A 27,910-nucleotide genomic window follows, 5' to 3' on the forward strand; every position below is an offset into this window, starting at 1 on the left:
TTGTTCCTTCCCTACTCCCCCGTGTGTAAACAACATCATGCGAACTTCATAAAGAGTTCTTTTAAAGCTGAGAATAAATTTGCGCAGGTCGTATATCGTGTTAGGCCTTGCTTTAAATGTGGGGCGAGCACTTGATTTTCCTTTTCTGAGATAAGCTAGAATTATGACAGGTGAAGGCGACATAGTTGAACTCATTAACAAAATACAAGATGCCTTTGCTGCTGTTGGTGGAAGTGAAACTTTAGACTTGCCACAGATTATTGCGATTGGTGAGCAGAGTTCCGGAAAGTCATCCGTCTTGGAGCAGATCGTTCAGCGCGATTTCCTACCAAGAGGAAGCGGCATTGTCACTCGGCGACCACTCATCCTGCAACTGATCTCGAGCCGCAATCAGGAAGAAGATGACTATGCCGAATTCTTGCACTTACCTCAGCAAAGAATCTATGATTTTGATGAAGTACGAGATGAAATTGTAAAGGAAACAGATCGTGTAGCAGGAACAAATAAAGGCATATCAAGTGTACCTATCAATTTAAAAATACATTCAAGGAACGTTTTAAACCTCACGTTGATTGATTTGCCGGGTCTTACAAAGGTTTGTTTAAGCGTTATAGCGCAAAAAAGAAAACCCCTTTAAAGAGACTTACTGAAGGGCTTTTTGTTAGTTTCCGATAGGTAGGAGGCATACCCACATCTGTAATCTTTTGCTCGTAGCCTCTTAACTTTGAGTTTCTTTATTATTAGGCGATCAACCGCATGATATTGATGTACAGATTCGCAAATTAGCACTAGATTATATCAGCAAACCCAACAGGTAATAGCTGCAACGCTCTCGACAAATTAATCGCTGACTATCATTGTGTTTTCAACATTATATATCTTTTTCAGTATCATACTAGCTATAACCCCTGCAAATACTGATTTAGCCAACTCAGACAGTTTGAAACTAGCAAAACAAGCGGATCCAAAAGGCAACAGAACAATTGGCGTTTTGTCAAAGTTGGACTTAATGGACACCGGTACAAATGCTCTTGAAGTTTTAACGGGAAAGTCATTTCCGTTAAGAATGGGATTTATTGGTGTTGTGAACCGAAGTCAGCAGGACATTATTATGAAAAAATCTATGGCAGACGCAATAGAGTCAGAGCGGATCTTTTTTCACAGCCACCCTGCCTATAAAAGTATCGCACAAAGATGTGGTGTAGCATATTTGACGCATAGACTGAATTCTGTAGGTGAGAAAAAGCACTTGAATACCTTATTTAGTTGAAGAAAATTGACATACTCGAGATTGAATATTACTATAGATTTTGGTGAATCACATACGCGAAAAATTACCAGATCTTCGATCAAAAGTGAGCGCGCATATTGGACAAGCACAGCATGAATTGGCCCAATACGGTAATTCCGCGTTCACTGGCTCAGTCCATCGAGTATGTACAAACTTAAAAACTGCCACCGCGTATCTTTTTGTTAATGGCTGTCATAACATTTAAATATACAGGGTTCGCTCGTTTTAAAATTATTGAATTCATTCTCGAACGAATTCATATCTTCAATCAACGGTACATCTTCTGAAATATCAACCAAAGAATTGTCTGGAGGAGCACGTATCTACTTTATTTTTAACTCAGTCTTTGGACAAGCATTGGATAACATACATCCATGTGCCGATTTGACGAATGATGATATTCGCACGGCCATTCGGAACTCTACAGGCCCACGTTGCTCATTATTTGTACCAGAGGCTTCATTTGAATTGCTTGTTCGTCCACAAATTCGACTATTAGAGGCACCTAGCTTACGATGCGTAGATCTAGTCTATGAGGAATTGTCTAAAATATGCCATACATGTAGTAATCAGGAAATTACACGATTCCCCAAATTAAATACTCGATTAGTTGAGGTTGTTTCCGATCTTTTGCAAGAACAACTGAAGCCATCCTCTAGCTTTATACGAAGTATGATTGAAATAGAATGCGCCTATATCAATACAAATCACCCTGATTTTCCGGATGCTTCTCAGATTATGATGGAAATGCAAAGAAAGCAGAAAGAAGATGAAAAAGCAGAAAGAAAGCGACTGGCCCGACAACAATTGAATGGAGGAGATATGCTAACAAATATAACCCCATCAGTACGAAAAGCCGGTCGATCTATGTCCATTACTTCAGTTACATCTATCTCTACGACATCTTCATCACCACCAAAAGATTCTTTATTGAACTATTTTGCTAGAAGCAATAATAGTAGCTATAATAGAGCACAGGAATATCAAGTAAATAAGACTGTTGGGCTCTCTCAAGTATTAAGTGCGCAAACAGATGCTGAACTACAGATACCGCGAAGTTTTCATATGGCAACAATGCAAGAAGAAGGTGACAACTTAAAGACATCGGTAACAGATATCAAAGAAGTTGAATTGATTCGTAAGAGGATATTATTGTAAAAATTTAAATTAAGCATATGTTACTTATGACTTCCTATATCTTTATATTTAAAAGGTCGTTTGATTATAGCTTACTTCAATATTGTTCGAAGATCCATCAAAGACAGAGTGCCCAAAGCTATTATGCATCTGTTAGTGAACTACACTAAAGATAATGTACAAAATCGCCTAGTTTCATCTTTATATCGTGAGGAGCTATTCGATGATCTTCTTGTAGAGGATCCCTTAATTGCTGCTGAAAGAGAAAAATGCAAAGCTATGCTTGATGTATACAAGAATGTGTTTACACTCATAAATGAGGCAATGTAACATACATTAATATGCTACTGATAAAGAATATATAGAATACTGATTATTAAGAGGGCAGCTCTATCGGCTTCCTTTGTTACGACACTCTTCCATATGTAAATAGACACTAATTTATTGACGTGATAAATAAAGAACAAACTGAGTTTTTCAAATCAGAAAGATGAGGCTCGATCTACAATAGTCCTCTGATGCCGGTATTGGCTTGGTTATTGGAATTGCGTTTATTTGGACTTTCTTGTTCAGTCAATGGCTTGATATACTTTTCATGGTAGGGAGGAACGCCTGTACTTCTTGGCGCTGCTAGCAATGTTTCCAAATAAGCTAAATCAAACGAAATAGAGTGTTAATAAAATATAGTAACACTTTCCTCGGATTCTTTTTTTTTTAACTAATAACTTACGCTGGTAGATATCACCGTCATACCTCGCAATTGGCGCTTTGAGCACAAAATCAGGGAATCCAAAAGCATCTGTCAAACCAATCACTTGCTTGCGTAGTGATCGACATTGTTCAATATAGGCCTGTTCAATACTCTTTACATGTTCAGGAGTGAAATAGTTCTCTTTAAAACCTTGATCAGAATAAGTGTGGAGGATATGAAGGCCCCATAGTGCAATTAGGCGTTTCATGATAGACAGAACGCTAGGTTCAACGCCTTCAGTACCCAAAGGTCGACCAAATTTTTCTGCAGAAGTGCTGAACATAAAGGCAGCACAATGCAGTTCGGCCACGCGAACAGATTCAAGTAGCATGTCATTGTTTTTCGAGCCATTTTTCAAGGCAATGTTGATGCTGTTTAGCTATTGTTGATTTCTTTTAGTATTATACGTCATTACTGAGTTTATAACAGTATAACACTTACACGCTTAACTAAAATTGAATACAAAGCTTCTTCTACCAAAGCAAAATCTTTCAAGCAATCGGAAGCATTATTGGTAGACCAGTTTCTGTTTTCAAGATACTTTTTCGCATCTTTGATGTAGGAAGCAGAGCTTTTGAACTTGAGATCAGGATAACTGTCGAATTCAAGCTTTTGTTCAAGACGATACAGAAGATAATGAGCGGCCTGTTGAAGAAGAACGACATTATCTCCACCGCCAGTTGTCATGACACCCCAATCACCGATAATATGACTTATTGCATTATAGGCAGAATAAGCATGGCCTCCGCAACTTCTTCGGCATGTCTCTAAAATCTCAGTTGAATACCAGCCAGTAAGGCCTTTCAAACAAGCGGACATGGCATGCATGTCACCCATATGGTTTAAATAAGTAACAGGATCCATTTTGCCACCAGAAGTAAGAACAGCAAATTGATCATTTAAGGCTCCCGCGCTACTCTTGATCATATACATAAAAGCAACTGCAGGTAGGAGTTTTACATAGTGTGATTGATAATCCATAATTTGCTGATTATGATTGCCTTGACGACGTACCACACCATATCGGCAAGCAATGGTCAACGCTTGAGAAATCATTTGCGTTGTGACGGTGACGAGGGAAAGGCGCTCCGGAATTAACGTTGCATACATCACAGCTGGATTAGGAGCAGGAGTAAAGTTCCCTTGGCGGTCCAAATTTACCCATTTAGCTAGCATATCTTGTCGCGGTATGCGTTTTTGGCGGAACTGAATCCAGCCATTGTCAACACCAGCATGCCCCGCTTTCTGTCCAATATCACCGATTTGCACCCCAGGTTCCAATTCACCAGTGTATTTGCTACGTAGTTGAACGACAAACCAATTGAGTCCTACGTTTTTACCATGGATAACAGTCTGAGCAATAACAACAGCATGTGTTGCAGTTTGGCCAGCCATGCCAATCCACCATTTGGTAGCAGTGATCGTTGGTGAGTCGAGTATGAACTCGTCGGTGGCGATATCATAAGTAGCAACTGTCTCAATGTCACGAAGAGCAGAACTGTGACCAAGTTCAGTCTGACAGACAGAAGTTAAATAAAGACCACACTAATTAATCACCTTTTGAACTCCACTTTGCACTTTTGAAAAACCATAATGCTTACCATAGCAAAGCAACCCAAAATCCTGAAATTTGATATATCATCATTGTATCTATTTTTTTGCTCCTCATTTCCTAACATATTCACAACATTTTTGAATAGTGCATCATGAACGAAGAATCGCATTGAGAAACTCTCAGAGTACATGTTAGTGGCAATACCAATCTCTTGTAGAAATTCCTGGTCTTTTAACATTTCTGGGTCTTTCATCAAACTGACAATTCTGAAAATTTGCCCCATAGTACTGTACAAAAGGCGATTGTGGAAAGATATATTATGTAAGGTTAGCTTTAGCGTTGAGCATAAACACTTATTGTCAATAAGCTGTGGTTCTACGTTACAATTCACGCATTTCGTCTCTTGACAATTCTAAATAGTTTCGCGGTGGTTGAATGACCAATTCTGGATCATTCTTGATGTACTCGTACGCCTTTTGTTTAAGCCTGTGTTTCTGCTCACCGCCAGCCCAAAAAGCTGTTAATGCTTCAATATTAAAATCAGCAGCAGCGCGTTCTTCTGCCATGTCCTTCGGCGCTTGGCGTGACATTGCTGATGATGATAAATTGAGTTGGCTTTTTATACGTTCGATACGTGCTATAGCTGCTTTGACTTCAGGACTTCTAATAATTTTCTTTTTATTGTTGTTCATGACTTTTAGGTTTTATATTGACGAAATGATAAAGAGAATGAACGTATACAAATTAGCAGTGCTGTACTGCTTCCTAAGAAAAGAACGTGAAAGAACCAAGGTATTTAAATCATTTTTAACTGAATATAACTTATAACAATGGATAGAATCAACGTAAGCCATCAGTGGTACAAATTTGATTCAGTAAATTTAAGCTGAGTCAATCCTGCGAAGAAAAAGCGCCAACAGTAAACTTAAAGCTAGTTTTCCCATAAGCAATCTGCATGTGCGCCTTGATGATTTGGCAGTCTTCCCCAACTGTTAGTTATAGAAGGCATATGTCGATTTGTACAGCACCTATGGGGAAACCCCCTCCACTCTCAATTATTGGCAGGTACAATGACGTTTAAACTTATCCTTCAAATTAATATCTTTAAATAAGTGAGGACGTTAGAATGTTAATGAAGACGTTATTTATTCGTTAGTAGTCGGAGAAGTTTTTGAGAACAATACTCAGTATAATTAGCCTTCGACTTTAGCCTCCTTTTTACCTCTGCTCATGTATACTTGCAAACCACGTGTTTAGATTGTATGTTGTCTTTCTGACAAGCACTGGATCATTATTTTTGTTATCACGTTTCTTATTGATAGTATAGGCACTGTGTACGCAGAGATTAATCAAACTTAATGGTACAGTTTGATAATTCAGCCTCATGCGAAACTTTAACGTGTGGATGATAGATTATTCAATGTTCCATAGCAGAGATAGGGTACACCACAGATTATCAAACAAAATTTTGATTTCTTGACATACCTAAAATGTACATAAATCTGCATATTTTCAAACACTCGGATTAATGAATTCGAGAAGATTTATATACAAGTCTGTGTAGTGCACTCCTTTTTTCTTTCTCTCTTCAATTCTTAAATTGTATACATCTAAACTGTTTCTTATATAACATGAATTATAGCTATTTACCATCGCCTCCTTTGTCGCCCTTTACAGAATTAGGAAGCAATATTTCTTTTGAAAGCATCATTTCGGATACAGAAGAAGCTATACTATGTGGTGGATGTAATAGAGAGTTGGGGATGGATTGGTTTTGTACAAATTGTCATAAAAAATGCGGTTCTTGTAACAGATTTATGGGCCAAGAGGATGAGTACTGTACTAGATGCTGGATATACGACCCAGTACGCCAGCAATATTATTGGAAACAGCAGTCATCATTCATTCGGTATTATTATCAAAGTACCAATAATAACATAAATCATGGTCACGACAGTACAATAGGCGGTTATCATTCTTATCCTCAGAATTTACAGCAACGGGAACTTGTTAGTGATTATTATGAAAGAGAAGAAAGGGCAGCTGATACAGTCAGCAACTTTACTGGGCTACCATCTCCATCTAATTCAACTGGTTCAGAAACGAATAAGTCTTCGAATAATAGCAGTACCAACCTTTCGCTTTTCCTTAACAAGAAGTAATCACAACCGTTTCCTTGTCATTATAAATCCTGTAACATATCTGTTAAATTACTAGTAGGGTCAATAGTATATTTGATCTTTATCTCTTAGACTTTTTTTTCTCTTTATTCTGTAACTCTCCGTTTTGTTTTAATAAACTATAACAATGCACCCAAACGCGGAATTAGCGAGCTAAATCCTTTATGACACCACACGTAACACAAAGAGATACATCATGCGTGATAATAAGCATGTTTGTTGAACTGAGTATAATAGTCAACAATTTCAATTTTCATCGCATACTTATATTTTGAGTATATTAGAATGCTCAATAACATCTTATTAATAAAGTAAAAGCTTGTTATTTGTATTGATAGCTAGTAGTCATTTGTATCTTATTCGACGTTTTCAATCCTATAGCAAACACTCCTCAATATTCTGCATCTTGCTCACTGGAAATTGCTCCATAATCTCAACTACTTTTTCAAGCCATTTGTATCGCAGGTTGACGTTCAACTTCCCCTGCGTACCAACTGATTAGTGTAGTCTTCCTTTTTTCTCTTCATTAAGACGTGGTAAAAACTTCTTTACTCATTTAGCTGGAAATCTTAACTAATGTACGATAATTTGGTCGTGCTGACGTTAATGTGCATATTTATCTTATTTGAACGACAGTATTGTACTGATTCTGTTCTCAAGTTGCTTTTCTGGGGTAAAGCATCAATATGATCTGCGACTTTTCATGCTGAAACAGTCTCTGTACACTAGACACGTCGACCGTACACATATTCTTTAATCATCGTCTTACGGTCCGGATGTTACGTCCTATCATCAGCAGTCGATACACTTCGATAAACCGTCAGTTGCAGAGGGTCAGAAAATTGTGAAGTAAAAATAGTAAATTTGCACTTGTAGCCATCATTTATGAAATATAGGTGGATAGATTTTAGGGTCTTCCTATCCTTTACAACTCACACTCTTTTTGCTCGCGTGTTTGTTCCAAATTTCTCAAGATGTCAACAACTTCTTACTCAAGAGATTTTTAGCATTTTCTTCAAATGCATGTGAGATAGTTGATTTGTCGACTGTCAATTCTCTATTATTTTGCACATGCTTTCCAGCGCCCTTACCAAATCCAGATGAGAAAGTAAAATTCTTTCCCCCATGTGACACAATAACAATCCGTTATGCTGTGTCACATTGTAGAGGAAGCTCTTCAAATTTACGGTGTATACCTGAGAAAGATCTAGTGGTTATTTAATTTGCAATTATGTGCAAATGAGACATAGAAAATGAATACTTTTCTATGAAAATAATCGACAGGTTTCATTTCCAAGGATGCTTCAAGAGTTAAACAATGTACTATAGCCTTTCGGTAGAGGCTATCGATGTTGTATTTACTGCAAAAGAGCCTTGATTGGAAACCCTCATAAATTGACAAATCTGAAGCTTAGAGAAGTCACAGGCTTTTTTTTTTATTTATCTAATGCAGTTAATCCGGAAACACAGCTCTTTTCTTCCGTCTATTTCTTATTTCAACGAAACGCGTAGACGAATTATACATTTCACTTTTAAACATGTCAGCCGAATATCGAGTTGAGAGCGATACTTTTGGGCAGCTTAAAGTGCCTGCTAATGCCTATTGGGGAGCTCAAACTCAGAGGTATGTTGACGAGACTGACATCAAGGAAAAGGGTTTGGTTCAAAGCTTAAAGTCAACTGATGATAACGCTTAATAGATCCTTACAGAATTTTAAGATTGGCGGACACAGTGAACGTATGCCTCCTACGCTTATCAAAGCCTTTGGTATCTTGAAAAAAGCTGCCGCAAAAGTGAATTTGGAATACGGGCTGGAACCAAGAGTATCCGAAGCGATCCAACAAGCTGCCGATGAGGTAGAGTAGACCAACTTGAATCGATGATGCATTATTAACAATGCTTTAACAGTAGCACTTTCATTTCTGTTACATAAATGCTTAGGTTATTGCTGGAAAACACAATGATCAATTCCCATTAGTTGTTTGGCAAACTGGATCAGGCACACAAACGCAGTAAGGAATAGCAGGCTTTTTATTTCTGAATTCATTATTTTTTCTTAAAAATACTGAAAGAATTCTACCCAACGAAAAAGTATGAATGTGAATGAGGTATAGTAACACTTGCGTGAATGTTCTCTAAAAAAATACGCTGACTGTAATATCATTCAGGTTCTATCAAATAGAGCTATAGAAATCTTGGGAGGAGAAATAGGCAGTAAAAACCCGGTTCACCCAAATGACCATGTGAATATGAGTCAATCATCCAATGATACGTAATGTAACATACAGTCAATCTCTCACTGCTACATTGCTGGTTTCTAAATTCTGAATGTCTGTTTAGCTTTCCTACTGCAATGCATATTGCTACAGTTGTAGAAATCAACAACGACTTAATCCCTGCTCTAACAGAGCTGCGTGATGCTCTTAAAGTAAAATCAGAAGAGTTTAGCGATATTATCAAGATCGGCCGTACGCATTTGCAGGACGCTACCCCTTTAACTCTTGGGCAAGAGTTCTCCGGTTACGTGCAACAATTAACTTATGGTATCGAACGCATTAAAGCAACCTTACCGCGTTTGTCACGTCTCGCTCAAGGGGGTACAGCAGTGGGCACTGGATTAAACACACAAAAAGGATTTGATGTAAAAATTGCCAAGGCCGTTTCTGAAGCAACAGGATTACCGTTTGAAACAGCTCCAAATAAGGTTCGTGCATAGCTAGCATCAATGGAAATGTTTAGTCAGCAGTGTAGGATTAAAAGCATATTCACCTGTCGAAATGATTAGTTCGAAGCATTAGCTAGCAATGACGCTATGGTAGAATGCTCAGGCGCTCTTAACACAATCGCTGTATCTCTAATGAAGATTGCTAATGATATTCGCTTCTTGGGCTCTGGTCCTCGCTGTGGTTTGGGCGAGCTCAGTCTTCCCGAGAATGAACCTGGATCCTCCATTATGCCAGGCAAAGTAAATCCTACTCAATGTGAAGCTATGACAATGGTTTGCGCTCAAGTCATGGGCAATCACACCGCTGTTACTGTGTCAGGCAGTGCTGGACATTTTGAGGTAAGGTGGACATTGTTATACTGTTATTTTTTTATTTTTTTCTAAAAACTAAAAAACTTTTTAAATTTTTTTTTTGTCAAGTTGAATGTATTTAAACCCGTAATTATCAAGAACGTACTTCACTCAATCAAACTACTCAGTGATGTATGTCACTCCTTTAAAGACAACTGTGTCGTAGGCATTATTGCAAATCGAGAACACATCCAATCTGTCATGAATAGAGTAAGTCCTGAAAATCAATCTAGCATTTGGATGAAACATACTTAAAGAACTCTATAAAACGATGCATAGTCACTGATGTTGGTCACTTCTTTGAACCCTGTAATTGGTTACGACAAGGCAGCCCAATGTGCTAAGAAAGCCCATAAAGAAGGAACAACGTTAAAAGAGGCAGTTTTATCCCTTGGATACCTCTCAGCAGATGATTATGAACAATGGGTTAGACCAGAGAAAATGATCAGCCCTCAATAACTTTTGCAACAGAGACTCTTCATCAAACTGAGTTTATCTACGTTTTATAATAAAAATGACTGAAAATGCAACTGTACTTTGAATAACAGATTAGATAAACAGAATAATTCTTATCTCGAGCTTTTTTTTTCTTTATGTTGGTCTACGTCGTCTCAACATAGCTGTATTACAACTATTTTTGCCTGTAGATAAATCCTTCACTGCAGTCACAAAAATAAAAGCTACTTTAAGTAGATAACTCTGATCCGGGTCCACTTCTACAAAAAATTACTCCTGCCATTTACTGCTATAAATCCTGCAATATTCTTTTAAACGTAAAAGGCAAAAAAATATTTTGAATAGAAAATGTGGGTTGAGAGTTCCCTGATGGCATCAGTGCCAAACCGCCTGTGTTAATTTTGGTTTTACTTTCGATGAGCGTGCTTTCCAGCTGTAATTTATCAGATCAAGAATCCAGTACCAATGCCTCGCTTAATCAACTAATAAATTTGATTGCCGCGGGCCCCGCTTTTTTTTACCTGCTCAATGCACTGAAAACAGTAGTTGTGACTCGAGAAATAAGTGGATCTATATTATTCTTTCTGTAGTGAGCAAATTAAAAAAGAAGGAAAATTTAAAGAGTTCGTGTCAGTTGATCAATATTGTTTGTATAGATTACTAAATGGTTGAACTGTCGCTGTTAGGGATACTAACTTTGACACTCACTTGAAACTGTGATAACGAAGCCACTGAATCAAAAAATAAAAAACTCATGAAATTGAAAATGGAAGAGGTGTGACAACTGTTTAAATTGTGCGAAAAGTGATAATTTTAAATTTTTGGCAGGTATATTAAATTTTCAAACTTCCCTTCTTTTCCTGCAACGAGCAGTATTGTAGACGCGAAGTTTCCAAACTTCATAACCTGCTTGCACCGTATTAGGGATATTAAGGAAGTTAGACAATATAAAAGCAGAGGAGGATGCAGGCATCCACAGATAGTTCTAGTAGCTCTAGTGAAAATGATACTGCTTCACAGGAATTTTTGGAAACCACCTGCAACGAAACTAGCTTGCCGCGATCAGTAACAGATTTGCCATCCGATGAATCTTCTAATTCATTAATACCATACACATTGGACATACAGCAGGAAGATAACTTATCAATTGACATACTTAAGTTATACCAGGTATTTTGAGCAGACATAACGAGTTGACGAATGGTTGGAAAATCTTCAGCTTAACCTTTCCCCAAACAGAAACTCTTACCGACGAAAGAAAGTCATGATAGACGTATTAAATTTGTCCATTTAATGGAGAAACTTCTCAATACTGAATGGCCCGATCATGATATTAAAGCGAACGTTTTTGGGTAAAATAAGAAGCATGGGAAAGAAATTAAAACACTAATGTTTTATTTTTGTACTGAGCTTTCATACTCTTTTTACATACAACAGCTCTTCTGTAAATGATCTTGGTACCAGTTCTTCAGATGTAGATCTGTGTATTACAACAACCTGGAATGGGCTGCGAAACGTTAAATTACTCGCAAAGCTCTTTCGAAGATGTAAGCTTTATCCCTAGTAAGATAAAACATATTTGTTCTTACTAATTCTAGTTTCATAAGGTGGTATGCAGCATATAGTATGTGTTCCCCGAGCTAAAGTACCAATCGTTCGCCTATTCGACCCCGAATTGTAAGTCCAATATACATCAAGGGAAAAAAATGATGAATGTCTCTTGTCTGTTCTTTCTTACAAGCTATAATCTGTTTGATTAGACAACTTTCATGCGATATCAATGTCAATAATACTTTAGCACTTCAAAATACCAAAATGATCAAAACGTATGTTGCGCTTGATCCGCGTGTTAGACCGTTGATCATGACAATTAAGCATTGGACTAAAAAAAGATTACTAAACGACGCAGGTAAGGGTCACTCTTTCTGTTAATACCTGCTTTGAGAATGGTTCTTATTCGCTCTTTCGTAATATAGCAAATGGCGGGACGTTGTCATCTTACACATGGACGTGTTTGGTCATCAACTTTCTGCAGCAACGTCAACCACCAATTCTTCCTGTCTTGCATATGATTGAGAACGAGTGCAAAAGTGAGGATTATTTCTACGACAATATTGAGAAATTGAAAGGATTTGGATCGAGTAATCACGAAAGTTTAGGCGGATTGCTATTTGCTTTCTTTCGTCGTTATGCTGTTGAGTTTAACTATGACAATCAGGTCGTTTCAGTACGTCAAGGGCGATACATGACGAAAAAAGAGAAAGGGTGGGACACTGGTAGAAATAAAGTTAGTTTATGTGTGGAGGAGCCCTTCAACATTAGCAGAAATCTCGGAAATTCTGCCGATATTGCTTCAGTACATGGAATTCGATGCGAGTTTCAAAGGTGCTTGGATCAACTGTTAGCAGGGGAGAACTTAAATACGATCTGTACACCATACCATCCTCCTACATTTTTGAGAAACAGTAGCAAAAACGATACACACCCATCCAATGCAAACATTAATAATGATTTACTTTCTCTCACTCTACCTACCGGCTCTCATAATTCGGCATTCCTCCTCCCAACAAATGTTTGCATCAATCCTATGTCACCGTATACTACGTCGCATCCATATGATAGGCGAAGGAGCATGGTAGATGGCGTGTATAACTACCGTCCTTCGTCACCCTCATCAGAGTATAACAATTACTATCCATATACACACCGTCTACTACCGTCTTTTAAACCTCATCGACGAGTACCGCCCATCTTCAATCCCGGTTTTAGCTCACCACAAGCTATTGACACTATACTAAGAATTCGAAATACAAGGCATGGAAGTCACCCTTTGTCTCCTGTGCCGCCATCTCTAATTACAATGGTTAATGCTGGGCCGGCTCACCTTCCTGATCAATCTGTAGATAAAATTTTTGCACGTTACCAAAAAAAACACCAAAAACCCTCACATCAAACCTATACTAATTCAAATGAGGTTTCACAGCCGATGAAGAGAAACAATATGACAAACGATAGACGAAAAGGCGATATAGGTAATAATGTAAGCTACCGTCGCACAACAGCAGGAAAAGGTGGACCAACACCAACACACTGTCATCATGATTTCAAAAACTCAAGGCGACGTTCCAATGATGAGATCAACTGGCCAGCAATATCAGGCAGTAATAGTAACCTAACCAAGAGCATGACCTTCCCTGAAAGTCCAGATAACGATACGCAAGATCATTTATTCGAAGCCACGACCAATACTAACTTTGATGCTAATACTGATGCAGTAGCTTTTCTACCACAGCTGCCGCAGTATCAGCGAACCAGACGATGGTCTACTGTAAAAAAGATGCCAACACGACAACCGCCGAATTCTTCTACTGTAAATATGAATGATAATAATAAAAACGATAAACTGGTACAGGAACCGAAAAAACTCACATTGGCGGAAATTGTAAAGAGTAATACACCATCTACACCTGTCAAACCACGAGTGCAATTACCAAGTTCACTTAAACCAAGTCCAAGTACAAGTACATCAAGTAGTAAAAGTACGAATAGCAGTAGTAGAAACCATAGTAAAAAGTCAAGGAATAACAATAATAACTCAAGCAACGGCAATAGACATAGAAAGAAAAAATCATAGAGATACTTCTTTAAGCATGCCAGCTTCTTTTATACATATTTAATATCAGTAACTTAGTAAAAATTCAAATGTACATATAATTATAATGAATATACATCAACGGCGCCCTACATTTTCTCAGTTGAATTACAGTTCATATCCGAGTTTCGTTGCTAATCAGTATTTGGAAAGCTACATCCTGCACAGTTTTCACAGTCATCATGAACGGAGTCGAGGTCATCTTTACATCGTTTGTAATCATCGCGAATTTTGCCCGGAAGTCGCTTGAAGTATTCACAATCTTCTGTATTTTCAATACCTTGACATTTTTGAGCGAATATCGAATTCAATTTTGTAGTCTTCTCTGGAGGGCATTGACGGAGATAGCCAATATATGCTACTTTGATACTTTGGCAACCATTACATATACACATATCGTCAAATCGGGTGGTAATGGTACCATTGCAGCTACATGGCTCTAGCATTGGCTGCACATTAGTAGAAAATACGAGAGTAAGAAATAGGATGAGTATTGAAATTATAGTTAGGAACAGTCTGAATCCCGTCATAGTAGATCGATCTAAACTTCCTTAAGTGATATGTTAAAATGATGAATGAAATTTTCTTTGTAGGGGAAAAATGCGCCTCTTTTATACCTGATATAACGTGTATGCACACGAAACGGCTGTGATGAAGGGGCAGACCTTTAAAACCATAAATATTGTGAATAAGAACTCTTTTGGATTTGACAAGTCTCACTTACACTGAACTATACAAAACGTTGAAAGTTAGTGTAGAAAAAAGTCAAAACCTCCTGAATTTACTTGCATAAAAGACGATTGTGTAACATTTTCGCAATTGAATGTAAGAAAGCCAAGTTTCCTTTGTCTATTTCAATATCAGGTTATTTGCATCGGAAAGACTTGTTTCAAAAAGGTTTTTTTTGCAAAGCCTTTGCTTCTTTCTTTTTCCTGTAAATGACAGCTTAAGAATGCACTTAGTCATTGCTTTGTCTATTACACCTAATAAAAATTGCCGCAAATCTAAACATCCACCATTTTAAGGGGAAGTGCACAATGTTTACCTCTATGCACATTGTTATACAGACCTCATCTGTTGAATCTCCAATGACTGAAAAGAGTTTAAGCATGCGCTTCTTTATCTATAGGCCTCAGTATTTTACTTCTGAATAATAAAATAAAGCAGATGTCATACTATTTCAAAACTTTTGAACAGAAGGCATCTAGAGAAAAAGAAACTTCAATATGTTAATATAGCAACAGTTTACCTTATTACGTTACTTGCTGACAGTTGGTTAAATACCACTAAATATCATTATTAGCATTAATTGGTACGTTAAATTATATGCTTTTCAGACTTATTTAAGAATAAAGATGCCAAACAAAAAAAAAGAAATACGTGCAGAAAATGTAAGATTCATTTCTCATGAGTAACGTAAATAATTATATTCGATAGTTAGGCATATAAGAATATGCCTCCTTCTGTATTGAATAACAATAATTAATCAGAGTGAATGATTCCAAACCAGCTTGGTTGTGATTTGATAATTGCCAATCTGAACTTCGATGAATATGCTTGCAACTAACAATTAGGATTATTAGAATGCTTAACTCATCATGCCACAGAGTGAATATTATTTATAGTCATGATTGTGTCGTAAACATCGAAAAAGTTGATGTTTTGACTTAGAAACAGTTCAAGAAAGTACCAAACGATTCACATTCCATCAACATATAGGATGCTTGAACGGAAGTATTAGTACATCATCTTTATAAAATCAACGCTATTCCTCAAATAAATTAGCAAAAGATTGTAAAATAGAATTTTTCATAATAATAGAATTGTCTAAATGTTTCCAGAAGTGATTTCGACTCCCACCCCTTCCCCCAGAAAGACAATGCACTGCTGAAAGCCAACTATAATAAGAGTATCACTGGCATAACTGTCATTGTTCGTATAGTATTATCAGTGTAAGAGCTTACTTTTCACGAATGTAATGTGTTATGATTATGTACGTCAAACATCTTAGATTCAAAAAATTAGCAGAAAATATGTTAGGATAATTTGCTAGTAATATCTTACGTTACAGTACCTTCGGCTGTAGCTACAAGGTTCTCGAACTCAAATACAGATTTGCGAAGTATAATTGATGATTAAACATCACTAAAATGTTGTAGAGACTTTGACGTTCCTAAATCTTACAGCTATGCTTAGTAGAATATATATCAGTAATGCTCTAATTGACAGCGAAGTATAAATATTGTCACAACTTCACAGAATATGCTCATCATAGCTCGCCACAATATATGTTGTAATGCTAGTGGTTAGAAAATGTGATTTCACACATATTCCACGCTTATATTGACAAACATGGCTACGCTTTCAAAAGAAGGTTTCATTGGCCTATCCTCTATGCCTATATGAGCATTTAACGACCAACCCTTGATATTTTTAGCTTGGTTACTGATGCAAGGGCATGATAAGATTCTTAGAGACAAGGGGTCGTACGGTTGCACTGTAACCCGCAAAACTCTTATAGTTTTGAATTATCGATACTATTTATGACATCTCACAATAAATTGGTTGAAACAAATCTGTTTCAATTTCCAAGAATAGTAAAATGATGCCCTCTCCTTGTGGTAAAGTAATTGTGAACATTAATCATTTTTATCTATTTGTGATGGTTTCCATCTATATTCCCAAGAACGTACGCCCATAGTAATTTTTCGCTTCTCAAAAGAGCTACGGTAAGGCAATATGCTATTAGTGTGTATATCTTACCGATGAGTTTTACCCAAAATATCTACATTTAGAATTACATCATCACCAGAGGACAATAAATTCACTGACAATGCTTCAGGAGACTGCTGCTTTCGCATATCGTAATCATCGCTCCTTGTCATTTTCTTTAAGTTTATACATTATAAACTACAAGACAGATAGTACTGAATAGTAAGCCAAAATACCGACTAATATTTTTTTGGTTCTATATATTGTAAGATGTATTGTGATTTATCCAAACCTGCTAGTTTTTCTTTGATAACAAGAATAGTATGCTTTTTCACGTTAGGAGAATATTTCACGAACAGATCAAAGTTTTCCAATATTATGGGGTAGTTATCGCAACTGCCTGATAGCGTTTTGATTCAGGCTGTGTTCACCTATTTGGGACGACATATAAGTACTACATGGAGTAAAGCTGACAACTTGAGTTTAAGTTATAAACCTTTATAACACAGCAAGCACTTGACCGCTTCTTCCGTCCTAGAGGGGAGAAAAGGAAAAGCAACGTTTATCCACAAATCCTCCTATAACCTCTTGTTAATGTATGAATACTGTACGAAGCGCCCATGTATCCTTTAATTGAGCTTGTCTTTAAATGTAAAATGGTGTTGAGCAAAGGCACGTGCATGAATATACCATGAAGAACTTTTTGAGCAATCCGGCAATATAAACGGACTTCTTCAACTCCTGGGAGTTTAAGCACGAACGCGGATATCTGCATTAGCAAACACTGTTTTGGTCGTTTGTTCTCTGTAAGAGAAAATACCGCAAGCAACTGTAAAGGCTTTCACATTGTATAGTTGTTTCTTTGACAGGCGGATGTTGCTTAAATTCTGCACCTGATTACCAAATAAAGGCAAAACTTTCTCGGTTTTTATTGCTTTCATCTTTTATCATTTTTCTTTTAATCCTTCTATAATCATTCGTAATGAAACTATATTCAATCCTCATTGTACGTAAAGATGCTGACAAAGCCAAAATACTTGCATCTCAGTTTGACTTGTCGAGTTTTGGTTATTTTCAACGTGGCAGGTAGTCTATTGACTGAACATTCACAGTTCTACTCCTCATCCGTCACTAACACATCGGCCAACTTTCTTTTTCTTCAATGATAAAACTGTTAGTGTCCAAGAGTTTATGAACTTTACAGCAGTTACTATTGCTGAGCGTACTCAACCAGGACAACGTCAAAGTGTTGAGAGTGAAAGTAAGTTGAAATGGTTGAATAGAATATATTGTCCTTCATTTTAAACCATTCTTACGTTCTTTAACTCCGTTATGAAAAATCAGATAATGTTGCTCACATATATGCCCACCCACAAGGCGTGAGTGGAATCATAATGAGTGATAAAGATTATCCTTCCAGAGTTGCATTTTCATTATTAAATAAGATTATGGATGAATTTTTGACAAAATTTTCAAGTGATCGTTGGAAGAAAGCAGATACATTGGATTACCCAGAATTAGCTGAATATCTACGTAAATACCAAGATCCACAACAAGCTGACACTATCATGAAGGTTCAAAGAGAACTGGATGAAACAACTGCTATTTTGGTAAAGAGACAACGATAATTGGAAGTAGAAAATGGAAATTAAAGATTATTAAGAGGCTTTCGTGTTTATTTGTTCATAGCATAAAACTATTGACTCTGTGCTTCAACGTGGCGAAAAGGTAAAGAATTTCTATTTTTCGTAATTGTCCTCAAGCACCAATCTGACATTATCCGATCTTTGTTAGTTGGATTCTTTAGTTGATCGATCAGAGGCACTATCTAGTCAATCTAAGATGTTCTATAAGACAGCCAAAAAGACGAATTCATGTTGTGTTATAATGTAAACATGAAATCAACATCATCTGACCTTATTCAATTTGCCATCAAGCGGGGCAAGACTAGTCTTTCGTAATCTAATAGCAATAATATGAGAAATCCATAATCTGTGAAGTTAGTGCGAAAATAGATAAATCTTATCTTATGAGGTGAACCTGCCAGCTAATAAACCTTTACTACTCCACAGCATTGGCAACAATAATAAATGCTTAATAATTTTCTTGTCCATATACCGTCATGGTTCTTACTAACCTTTATTCATGGAGATCAACTGTGTTTTTATTATTGATAAAAACTTTCTTATTGGCGTATATACTTTTAAGAAAATTGTTATGTAGGTATCGAAAATTAATTGAAATATTAAACCTGGCATGCTAATTAGTGCAGCCCAATACATTATACATAAGGTATATAGCCACAAAACATGAGCAACAATTGACCTAAGTCAACGAAGGATTTCATCTATAACTTGCCATACAAGCATTGTAGGAAAGGGAAATTCTATTGCAATTGTTGCAAACGATTTGGTAGTTTCTGCGACCAAACTCAGTAGTGAAATTCTCAAGGTTGGCTGTATACAGGAGATGTGAGATATTCGCTTAGGATGATAAATAAATAACTGTTATTAAGTTAATGAACTATGAACATGGTGCATATATTACTCTTTGTAAATCTTATCAATTTGGATTATAGTGGACTAAGTTAAGTAGCGAGACTATAAAAAGATATTGAATTGTCTTTATTTCGAGTTAACGTTTGGGTCTCTTTTATATCTTTTGGAATAAGTAATTTGTTTTTGGAAAAAGGCATGTCTGAGACTTTGTAAATAATTATGGGCAGATAGGAAAATACATGTAATGTTGTTTAGGTGAATAATTACATATATTTGGCCTAGGTAATTATAGAGGACATCACATTCTTTACATGAAGCAGAAAGATTATATACTATGTAAAGGGCCAATGGGTATTATATTATTGTGTATTTATTTATACTTCGGTTTTTATTTTGCTATACACTGTGTATAACCTGTGTTGGATGCAATACGGATGAAATGTGGTGAGAATGAACCATCTATGTGGTTACACCCTCCAATATTGTAGTTGATATTTTGACAAACGCGTAAAGACCGGCCTCCCACCGAAGAAATGAACTATCACGGTCACATAACAGTTCCCGAAAATGGATAGTCCAAGGCGGACTATTATGTAAGAACAATAATAAGTCACGTGTTTTTTAAAATTTAAATGATTATAATATTTAAGTTTTTTTAATTTGCAACTACTGCCTTTGTAGCTCAGTGGTAGAGCGTTGGTCTTGTAAACCAAAGGTCTGTTGTTCAATCCAGCACTGAGGCAGTTTTTTTTTCTGTTTTTTGGGAGTGGTGTATGTAACTTATGGGAACTTTTGGCTTTCTCGAAAATAGCCTCCTCTTATGAACCAAAAAAAAAAATACTCTACCAGTTGCATATGTCGTGTAGTTTCCTTTATCAATCTGTAGTTAGGCCATAGTTCATAGTTATATGCAAGGTGTCCTTCTTCCTTGTCAGCGAAACAGGTTACGGAAGTATTATACTTAATGTAATGACCGTCTACCTAGTTGGCTACGTTTCGGACATAACCCATATAAATATCGCGTCCAAATTCATTTATTAGTTCTGCAGTGTTTTGATCTGTCTTATCTGTCTTTATCTGTTTTAGATCTGTTCTATTTGTTTTCTGATAACACCATCTGCATTTAATAAATCTTATCATAAGTGTTAATCCAGTCAGTTGTCACTTATCTGTTCAGAGCATTCTTAACACCACATCTAGTCTCGTTCTGAGCAAGGATCTTTCAGTTTAATTACTAGATCACTGCCATTACACTTAACTATAATACATAATACCTCAATAACCAAGACAGAAACTGGATTTTCATTGTGAACAGAACAACTTTGCTAACGGGGAGTATGCACAATATCTCTTTGGTAATAGGGTTCTCTTATAGCGAAATGCTTTTAGCCGTACTTTGCTCTGAATGGTTTTCTATACCAAGAAATTTGGAAGGTTTTCGATATGTGATTGAAAACTAATGCAGATAGTCCATTGCACTTTCAATTCAATACATCAACTTCTCTCCTTCTCTTGTACCTGTTTTTAGCAGATACGAGAGCAATACACCATCGCTTTCATAAACTATTCTAATGTGTTCTTTTTATTAGGATCATGTTATCATAGTTTCATAGTAAGTAGAAGTTAACTGCAAAATAATGTTTACGAAAAAGGATGAACTGTGAGGCATAATTTGTTTTGCAATGAATAAAAAAGCAGCCTTGTTAATGAAAGTTTGGTGTAAAAATTGCATAGGATATCATAATCAAATAAACGGTCAATTCTCTGTAAGCAGAAGCGCGCAATAACGCTACGTGTAAGGCGTCTTTTTATATGAAATGAAGACTACTATGTCTTCATCAACTTTTCGACGTTGCCTCTCTCATATTCCTTTTCTTTTGCAGTGCCATTAGTGTACAAGTCTTCTTTCAGTTTCTGTATGATTAGTTCTTTCTCTTCTAGCTTACTCTTCATATGTGTAATGTATTCAAATGCATATTGTAGTAGTAATACCTTTGAGAGCGGTTTCATAGCATTGGCATTATGTTCGTCTGCATCATGCAGACGACTGTTATCGGAAGCCATATTATCCGCTGATAAGGGAGAGTTTGTCGATCTTTCATCTAGGGTGTCGTCCAAATATGCTACTACAGCTTCCTGACAATTATTATCATTGTTTTTGCTGCCACCGCTACTAGTGCTCTCAGTGGCATCTTTGTTATCGCTATTTTCATCATTCATAGAAGCCTGCTGTGCTTTTATCACTTGCGACAATAAGGATTTTCGCGGTTTCACGTAACCATCTTCTACTTCGCGTCGCAATCTATCAAACCATTCCTTCAAAGAATCACGACGTTTCTGCTCAGCCACCTTATGAGCACTTCTTCGTACTTCGACACCACTCTTAATTTCCGTCGTGAAAGCAATACCGAGGGCTGCTGCTTTTCCTTCTATCAGATTCTGGTAGTTTGATTTGGTAGCTAAGATACGTTCAGCATCTTCAATGCTTGTAGGAAGATAATAATTGCTTGCAGGTTTTATGAAATGATATTGACTATTCGAACGATGTCTGTTTGTATGACTATTGTCATGAGGAGGAGCTGTAGTAGTGTTACCCTTGCCATTATAATGATTGCCACTGCTCCTGCTGTTAGTACCGACAACAGCAGTAACTATTGGGCTTCTTACTAACAAAGGCTTCAATGCTCGAGGAGATGGCTGAGGAAGTTTACGACGGTGGTGTGAATGATTATGTGACCCTTTTCTTTTTTGCTTCTTCTCATCTGTTACTGTTATTCGCCTTTGTCTTTTCTTTTTTGTAAAAGTAGGACTATTGGATGAAGGATTCTTATCCGTAGTAGGTGTAGCAGTGATGATGGTATTAGCGGCACTCTTGTCGGTTATTCTATTTGATGAGGCTTCTTGTGAGTAATAATTGCTACCGCTTGCACGTACAGCACTGATAATTGGTGTCGTAGTAGGGGTTATATTACTCGAGATTGGAGGAGAAGTCATTGTGGTAGTAGCAGCCGTCTTATTAGAAATTGAAGAGAGCCTGCTGTTATGGGTCGTATAATAATTTTCACCGGGCATAACAGTATCACTTTGCTGAGCAGTAATCAATGGCGGAATAGAAGTAGCAATAGCGCTGGTTGACCTTTGAGTTGAGATTGTTTTATTATGTGACGATGAAGAGGGCATTCTCATATTCATAAGTGAAGAAGGTGTCGCTGGCTTGATATTGAAAGCACAGCGTGAAGAACTTATACCATGCATATAACTATTAACGAACGTCTGTGTTTGCTGCGATGATGGTGAATCTGCTGTGAACATCATGCATACATCATCAGTTGAAGCCGTTTGGAAAGTCTGCTGTGAAGGTCTGCTATTGTTGGTACGCTGAAAATCACCCTGTTGGGATTTCTGCTGGAGAACAGTCAGCCTTTGTTTGATGAATTGTTTCGCTTGTTCTAAACGCTCGTATTCTTCTTCTATCTCCATATCAGTCATTTCCGAAGTGGTGATAGTAGGAAGAGCACTGTAGCTGCTGTTACTACTGGATATAGCATCATAGCTTGTATTATTGTTCGGCATCACCTCTGAATTACCATTACCATTGCCATTGCCATTATCAATGTATTTCTGTTGAAATGCAGCTCGTTGATGACGATCACTATTCTGTCTCAAAAGGGGGTAATTCACAGCTTTTGGTTGAATAGCTGGTGAAGAGAGTGGAGACAAACCTGTTTCGTTCGTTGCAATTTTCAAAGCTGTCTCATTATTAACATTACTAGCAATTTGCCGTTTTACTTGACAGACAAATGAAGGACTGGTAGTCGGTGATATCAAAGGAGTAGCTAAATCCTACAGGTTGAGTGCAAAAGGTAAATTACATCAGACTGATAATTCAAACACGACCGCGCTTTTATATATAGAGAGAGAAGCTTTACCTCCTGCTGTTGAGATTCTTTGTATGTATCTTGTTTTGCAGCACTAGTAAACTGTGGTGTGGACGCACCTTGTCCATGATCAGCTGAAAAAGAGTAATAACTGCTATACGACGGTGTATAAAAGGGAGGAATACTAGCAGATGGATCATTTGTATGCTCTGCAAGTATGCTCAGATTTGTGATAGGAATTTCACTATATGTCTCTACAGAAGCAGACGTATTAGCATGTGTAGGCTGTTGTCTGAAGGGTTGCGTTGATGGTGAATAGTATTTTTGGTATTCGGTTTGGAGATGTTGTTGTTGCAGTTGGCGTTGCTGTTGCTGTAAATATTGATTTTGAGTTATCGATAGTATATCCATATCATTAACAGTATCCATGAACTGGTAAGCAGGTAGATCCATAATGAAGTAAACCTACTAGAATTATATACCAGAAAGGTATAACGGAATAAAGGAATTTATATAAAAGAAAAGGAAACGGGAATAGGGAAATGAGATTTTTTTATATTGATGGTTATCATTCAAGCCAAGAAGGAAGTAGGAGAAGTTATCTCAAAAATATGTTGGGATTATAAAGATTCACCATAAATATGTAGACACACACACACACACACACACACACGCACATAATGATTAGATGTTACAGCTATCATTGAGAAGGATGACATTCTATGTCAGCCAAATCAATTTATTTCTGGCTAGAACGTGGCCTGAAGTTCCTGAATTTAATGGGCGCCCTCTCAAAATAATGGTAATTCCCTGTATGAACAACGGAAAAGGGTGACAGTCACACATATGAAGCTCTCACAGCCAGTTGCCTTCACCATGCTTTGTTAATGGAATTTATCATGGCAGTAACAATGTTGGGGAAGGTCAACACTTTAGTTCCGGACCATTCCACATCTAACATTCTAATGGTTACGTTAGAAGTGCCGCAACACGTAATATGAATTGCATAAACAAAAAGGAAAAATCTTCTTTAAATAGTAGAAGTGCATTCAGCAGTATTTCGTATTGTTAAAGGTTGAGGATATAGCTTATGTGGAGTAGTAACCTTCACCTTAATACTTTTTTTTTCAGACTCATGCGGAAATAGGATAATTTCGCAATTTTGCATAACAATGCAGCAAGATAGCAAAAAAGGGCAGTGGATACGTTGTAAAACAGAACATATGCTTATCGTCGCTAACAAAACAGTGAAAGAAGGTCAAGGAGGGTATTTGCATCTTAGGTTTTCTCCACACAGCAAACGTTCTTTAGCAATTTAAAACGCCGACAAATTCTTTTCTTGATCTTATAACGTTCTTTTCCTGTACCACCGAAATGTCATTTCTCGCACAAAGTGCGTATGGAGAGAAGATGATCGTTCAAAACAATAGATAAGTCCCCTTATTCAACAAACCTTCTGAGATAGGTTTCATAGCAAGCTTCTCAAAAGGAATGGTTGACCATCTGAACATAAATAAATGATTAGCTTTTTGTCGATGATAGTTCTTATACGAATCGAGTTTTTTTGAAATTACTTGGAGGACTTCACAGCAAATGATAATTGAACCCTTCATCAAACTAGCATAGAGCCATGATACTGCTATTATGAGATGAGGTATACTGATAGTGTCTCAAAAGCTGTAGCCTGCATTCGTGTAACATAGGATGAAACCATAGCAATCCGTAAAATAAATCGACGGGAAATAATACAATGACTCAAGAGGTCAATACTGTCAATAGGAGCCTATAATGTAGATTGATTACTGTAATTGTTAATCTGAAGCAGCTTTCACCTGTATGCATTGCCAGTATTCTTAAACTGTGTATACATACATATATGCAAAGTCAGGGCGGTCCGAGAGCTTACTTCTTTTCTGTTGCTTCCAATCTTGTAAAAGAGACTAAGCCCCTGTTATCCTTCTATTTTCCGGATCAATGAAAAGTAAGCTATCTTTTATCTCAGCAACAAGGGAAGCTTGCTTAGGTACATTTAATATGGTTGGTCAGAAAAGAAAGACAGCACTCTATGTATCTGAACATATCCGTTTATGTACCTTTCTACAAAACCCCGACAAAATATACTTGCTCTCACAAGATGGTTACCCCTATTGTAATAGAAGGTTGATCTCTACAAAAGCTTGAGAACGACATTAGCTGACACAAACAGATAAGTTTTTCCACAACATGTATCCGTGAATGCAACGTTCGTCTCCGCTTCTATTGAGAACATAATTAGATCATTAAAGACTTTATTTGTAAAATTAAAAAAAAAAGTGAACGACAGTAAACAGAGCGTACATCTCTCATGATAACTGTGATTCTACAGCAGAAAGCAGAAGCTTTTTAGAGTTCTTCATGTATCTTAGTATACGCTTAAATTGTCATTTATCCTTATTCAGGTTCAATGGACCAAAACAACAACAAATTAATGCACGCTGTTCCTTCTTTTTCACTGCGTTTATTGAATTTTACCTTTTTTTTCTGTGCATTTCTATGTGGTAGTGGAAAAAAAAAAAAAATCAAGTCCCAAAAAAAAATTGTTTCTAACAAAAAAAGAAAGTCTATTGTGTGATTGTGAGTGTGAGTGGAGTGTGTGCAGAAGTAAATAAGTGTTTCTTCGTTCAACAGCTCTCTCTCTCTTCTTTCTCTTCTTCTTTCTCTTCTTCTTCGTCGTCTTTCGTATCCACATCTTCTTTCCATCTCTGTCTTCTTCTACTACTTGTTCAGCCTAAGTTTACTCTTACTGTTGTTATTGCTAAACCGTTAGAATCATTTATCTATGTCCTCATTGATGTACTCCTCTTCTTGCTCTCCTTCATTCCTTGCAACTATTTCTGACAGTTCATCAAGGTAAACTATCTATCATCTTGCGTCTTCTCTTCTATCCTATACGATCTGCATTCATTGAAAGTTAGATAACTAAAATAAAATTGTCTCGCATCTCTTTGTTCTTTGCCATTTTTCTCGTAATTATTGTACACATTCATCCTCAATAGAAGCAGCGTACCTGTAGTAAACCCTACATTGGAAAGCCCTAAAAGAAAGAGAATATCTCAGCAGGAACAGCAGAGTAGAAGAAGAAGACAAAGACAATCTGCGCAAATCGATGTCATCCCCAAAGCAAAGAAATCCAAAAAGATTATTCTTGGTCGACCTTGTCATGGCAAACATAAAATGACTGTCGATGAACTGAAGGCTTTAAGCAGACAAGTTCGTTTATCTGATAATAACAACAATAGCAGTACTGCCTATCTTACTCCTCCACCAAGTACTGCGCAACATAAACAATCCTATACCGCAGAAAGCATTGTTCTACTAAGTCGAAATTTGAAAGCAAATCTTTTCCGTGCAAAAGCTAGAATGATGGATACCTTGAAAAATTCTGATTTACCAAAAGATATCCAAATCTATAACAATCTTTCATTGAATCAGCAGCAATTTGACAACAATAAAACAATCGAAGTCGACAGAGCAGATGCCTGTACTACGCCAACAACAACACAAACATTTGCTACGACATCTTCTCCTGAATCTGGTGCAACTTCCACTACTATGGCCACGACGATGAACCATAGCAGTCATGATGAACTCAATGTTTCGGATTTGGAAAGTGAAGAAGAAGAGGAAGATGATTATAGTAGTGTTAGTACTACTCTTTCTTCTGTTCACCAATTCCCTTACCAATGCTTGCGTCTTGTTACAGATGAAAGTGGTCATGTCTCAGTTAGAATAGCTGATGGTGCACATAATACTGCTTCTCATAGTACGGCTGCTGTACCTACTTCTTCTACTGCTGCTCCTTCCCATGCTGCTCACAGATCCTCTCCTGCTTCTTCTACAGCATCGTCACTTCTTGAGCCTACGGATGTTGCAAGTCATTCTCAAGAGGCTGATAACTTTGACATCATGGATATCAACAGTTTTAATCATGATGCAATGTTCAGCAATTATATTGCTTCTGCCATGATACCATTTTATACCCCTATGGCTGCAGCTAATACCGCTCCTGATGCTTCTCTCTGTAATGCTACCTCTGAAGCGACTTACCCTAGTTTAATGGAACAGTGCTATCCAACATTTTATTGGCCCACTTTATTCCACCAACATCTTGCTGCTACTGCTGCCTCCGGTAATAACGTTGATAATAAGATTGAGGTCACAGAAGAACAGATCAATTCCTGGCTACAACGAGGTGGCTATTCGGATATTACTCCAATGACAATGGCTACGGATCAAGAATTAGCAGATTTGGTGGACTTTGATCATATTTGAAGCCAAGATGCATCTTATTCCATTTGTTACAACTAAACAAATAACAAACAATTTACATACGTACGCATAAAATGCTTCCCTTTTTTTCTTTTTTTTTTTAATGAAGATCCCTTTTCCCTAACTTGCATATAAAATTCAGGTTCTTCTTACGGACAAACACACAAACACACAAACACACACCGTTTTCTCCTGCTCCTTTCTTTATTGCTTAGCTACACTCACTATTCTCATCTCTTGTACACATTATCTATTTATTTAAAAGGAATCTCCCCCGCTCCTCTCATTGAACACTTTATTAAAAGAAAAGTTATCAAAAAATTGATATAGTGGTTTATATTGTAATGGCATTCAATACTAACTACTTCAAATACATTGATTATGTCCTCCATTGTTGTTTCATGCTTTGTCTGCA

The 27,910-nt window shown here is 37.0% G+C and overlaps 10 protein-coding genes and 1 non-coding gene across 11 annotated transcripts; 7 read left to right on the top strand and 4 right to left on the bottom strand.

Annotated features, from left to right (window-relative positions):
• Positions 1 to 163: 163 nt before the first annotated feature.
• On the top strand, positions 164 to 2,758 carry BDF20DRAFT_910997 (Dynamin central region-domain-containing protein; the record flags this gene model as incomplete). Its single annotated transcript, XM_053083771.1, has 7 exons — positions 164 to 595; positions 666 to 675; positions 745 to 814; positions 889 to 1,231; positions 1,308 to 1,433; positions 1,505 to 2,429; positions 2,505 to 2,758. 7 exons carry the CDS (start codon positions 164 to 166, stop codon positions 2,756 to 2,758), a joined length of 2,160 nt encoding a protein of 719 aa, XP_052939902.1.
• Positions 2,759 to 2,930: 172 nt separating this feature from the next.
• On the bottom strand, positions 2,931 to 5,324 carry BDF20DRAFT_813907 (acyl-CoA dehydrogenase/oxidase; the record flags this gene model as incomplete). Its single annotated transcript, XM_053076925.1, has 5 exons — positions 2,931 to 3,079; positions 3,159 to 3,558; positions 3,630 to 4,694; positions 4,781 to 5,021; positions 5,119 to 5,324. The coding sequence occupies 5 exons, from the start codon at positions 5,322 to 5,324 to the stop codon at positions 2,931 to 2,933; spliced, it is 2,061 nt and encodes a 686-aa protein (XP_052939903.1).
• A 929-nt stretch (positions 5,325 to 6,253) lies between these two features.
• BDF20DRAFT_856279 (uncharacterized protein) lies at positions 6,254 to 7,049 on the top strand. The gene has a single exon (XM_053080294.1). It carries the CDS (start codon positions 6,366 to 6,368, stop codon positions 6,894 to 6,896), a length of 531 nt encoding a protein of 176 aa, XP_052939904.1. The 5' UTR covers positions 6,254 to 6,365; the 3' UTR covers positions 6,897 to 7,049.
• A 1,403-nt stretch (positions 7,050 to 8,452) lies between these two features.
• On the top strand, positions 8,453 to 10,450 carry BDF20DRAFT_813684 (fumarate hydratase; the record flags this gene model as incomplete). The annotated part of the gene is made up of 9 exons (XM_053076903.1): positions 8,453 to 8,538; positions 8,615 to 8,771; positions 8,857 to 8,927; positions 9,008 to 9,023; positions 9,084 to 9,187; positions 9,256 to 9,619; positions 9,701 to 9,979; positions 10,061 to 10,201; positions 10,271 to 10,450. 9 exons carry the CDS (start codon positions 8,453 to 8,455, stop codon positions 10,448 to 10,450), a joined length of 1,398 nt encoding a protein of 465 aa, XP_052939905.1.
• A 1,290-nt stretch (positions 10,451 to 11,740) lies between these two features.
• On the top strand, positions 11,741 to 14,081 carry BDF20DRAFT_905072 (uncharacterized protein; the record flags this gene model as incomplete). The annotated part of the gene is made up of 6 exons (XM_053083113.1): positions 11,741 to 11,799; positions 11,885 to 11,904; positions 12,055 to 12,124; positions 12,208 to 12,356; positions 12,424 to 13,479; positions 13,510 to 14,081. 6 exons carry the CDS (start codon positions 11,741 to 11,743, stop codon positions 14,079 to 14,081), a joined length of 1,926 nt encoding a protein of 641 aa, XP_052939906.1.
• Positions 14,082 to 14,233: 152 nt separating this feature from the next.
• On the bottom strand, positions 14,234 to 14,629 carry BDF20DRAFT_833385 (uncharacterized protein; the record flags this gene model as incomplete). The annotated part of the gene is made up of 1 exon (XM_053078636.1): positions 14,234 to 14,629. One exon carries the CDS (start codon positions 14,627 to 14,629, stop codon positions 14,234 to 14,236), a length of 396 nt encoding a protein of 131 aa, XP_052939907.1.
• A 3,164-nt stretch (positions 14,630 to 17,793) lies between these two features.
• On the top strand, positions 17,794 to 18,704 carry BDF20DRAFT_815580 (Longin-like domain-containing protein; the record flags this gene model as incomplete). Its single annotated transcript, XM_053077092.1, has 5 exons — positions 17,794 to 17,897; positions 17,990 to 18,072; positions 18,156 to 18,421; positions 18,501 to 18,539; positions 18,606 to 18,704. 5 exons carry the CDS (start codon positions 17,794 to 17,796, stop codon positions 18,702 to 18,704), a joined length of 591 nt encoding a protein of 196 aa, XP_052939908.1.
• A 1,276-nt stretch (positions 18,705 to 19,980) lies between these two features.
• BDF20DRAFT_t28 lies at positions 19,981 to 20,052 on the top strand. Its single transcript has one exon. It is a non-coding gene; the product is annotated as a tRNA-Thr (tRNA).
• Positions 20,053 to 20,863: 811 nt separating this feature from the next.
• Positions 20,864 to 23,878, bottom strand: BDF20DRAFT_338256 (uncharacterized protein). Its single transcript, XM_053075230.1, has 3 exons — positions 23,239 to 23,878; positions 21,451 to 23,152; positions 20,864 to 21,356 (listed from the first exon to the last, which is right to left on the bottom strand). Exons 1-3 carry the CDS (start codon positions 23,638 to 23,640, stop codon positions 21,316 to 21,318), a joined length of 2,145 nt encoding a protein of 714 aa, XP_052939909.1. The 5' UTR covers positions 23,641 to 23,878; the 3' UTR covers positions 20,864 to 21,315.
• A 180-nt stretch (positions 23,879 to 24,058) lies between these two features.
• BDF20DRAFT_833389 (uncharacterized protein) lies at positions 24,059 to 25,456 on the bottom strand (the record flags this gene model as incomplete). The annotated part of the gene is made up of 5 exons (XM_053078637.1): positions 24,059 to 24,141; positions 24,641 to 24,826; positions 25,020 to 25,045; positions 25,281 to 25,331; positions 25,359 to 25,456. The coding sequence occupies 5 exons, from the start codon at positions 25,454 to 25,456 to the stop codon at positions 24,059 to 24,061; spliced, it is 444 nt and encodes a 147-aa protein (XP_052939910.1).
• Positions 25,457 to 25,804: 348 nt separating this feature from the next.
• Positions 25,805 to 27,815, top strand: BDF20DRAFT_338302 (uncharacterized protein). The gene is made up of 3 exons (XM_053075231.1): positions 25,805 to 26,076; positions 26,223 to 27,558; positions 27,638 to 27,815. The coding sequence occupies exons 1-2, from the start codon at positions 26,006 to 26,008 to the stop codon at positions 27,496 to 27,498; spliced, it is 1,347 nt and encodes a 448-aa protein (XP_052939911.1). The 5' UTR covers positions 25,805 to 26,005; the 3' UTR covers positions 27,499 to 27,558; positions 27,638 to 27,815.
• Positions 27,816 to 27,910: the final 95 nt, after the last annotated feature.

This window comes from Mycotypha africana (assembly GCF_025528875.1).
Source record: "Mycotypha africana strain NRRL 2978 chromosome Unknown BDF20scaffold_2, whole genome shotgun sequence".
Lineage (NCBI taxonomy): Eukaryota > Fungi > Mucoromycota > Mucoromycetes > Mucorales > Mycotyphaceae > Mycotypha > Mycotypha africana.

Coding starts and splice junctions, on each gene's coding strand:
- BDF20DRAFT_856279 (XM_053080294.1), top strand. CDS start 6,366: ATGAATTATAGCTATTTACCATCGCCTCCTTTGTCGCCCTTTACAGAA.
- BDF20DRAFT_338256 (XM_053075230.1), bottom strand. CDS start 23,640: ATGGATCTACCTGCTTACCAGTTCATGGATACTGTTAATGATATGGAT. Junction 23,153..23,238: donor AAGAATCTCAACAGCAGGAG/GTAAAGCTTCTC, acceptor CTCAACCTGTAG/GATTTAGCTACTCCTTTGAT. Junction 21,357..21,450: donor CAAAAACAATGATAATAATT/GTCAGGAAGCTG, acceptor TTCCGATAACAG/TCGTCTGCATGATGCAGACG.
- BDF20DRAFT_338302 (XM_053075231.1), top strand. CDS start 26,006: ATGTCCTCATTGATGTACTCCTCTTCTTGCTCTCCTTCATTCCTTGCA. Junction 26,077..26,222: donor ATTTCTGACAGTTCATCAAG/GTAAACTATCTA, acceptor CATCCTCAATAG/AAGCAGCGTACCTGTAGTAA.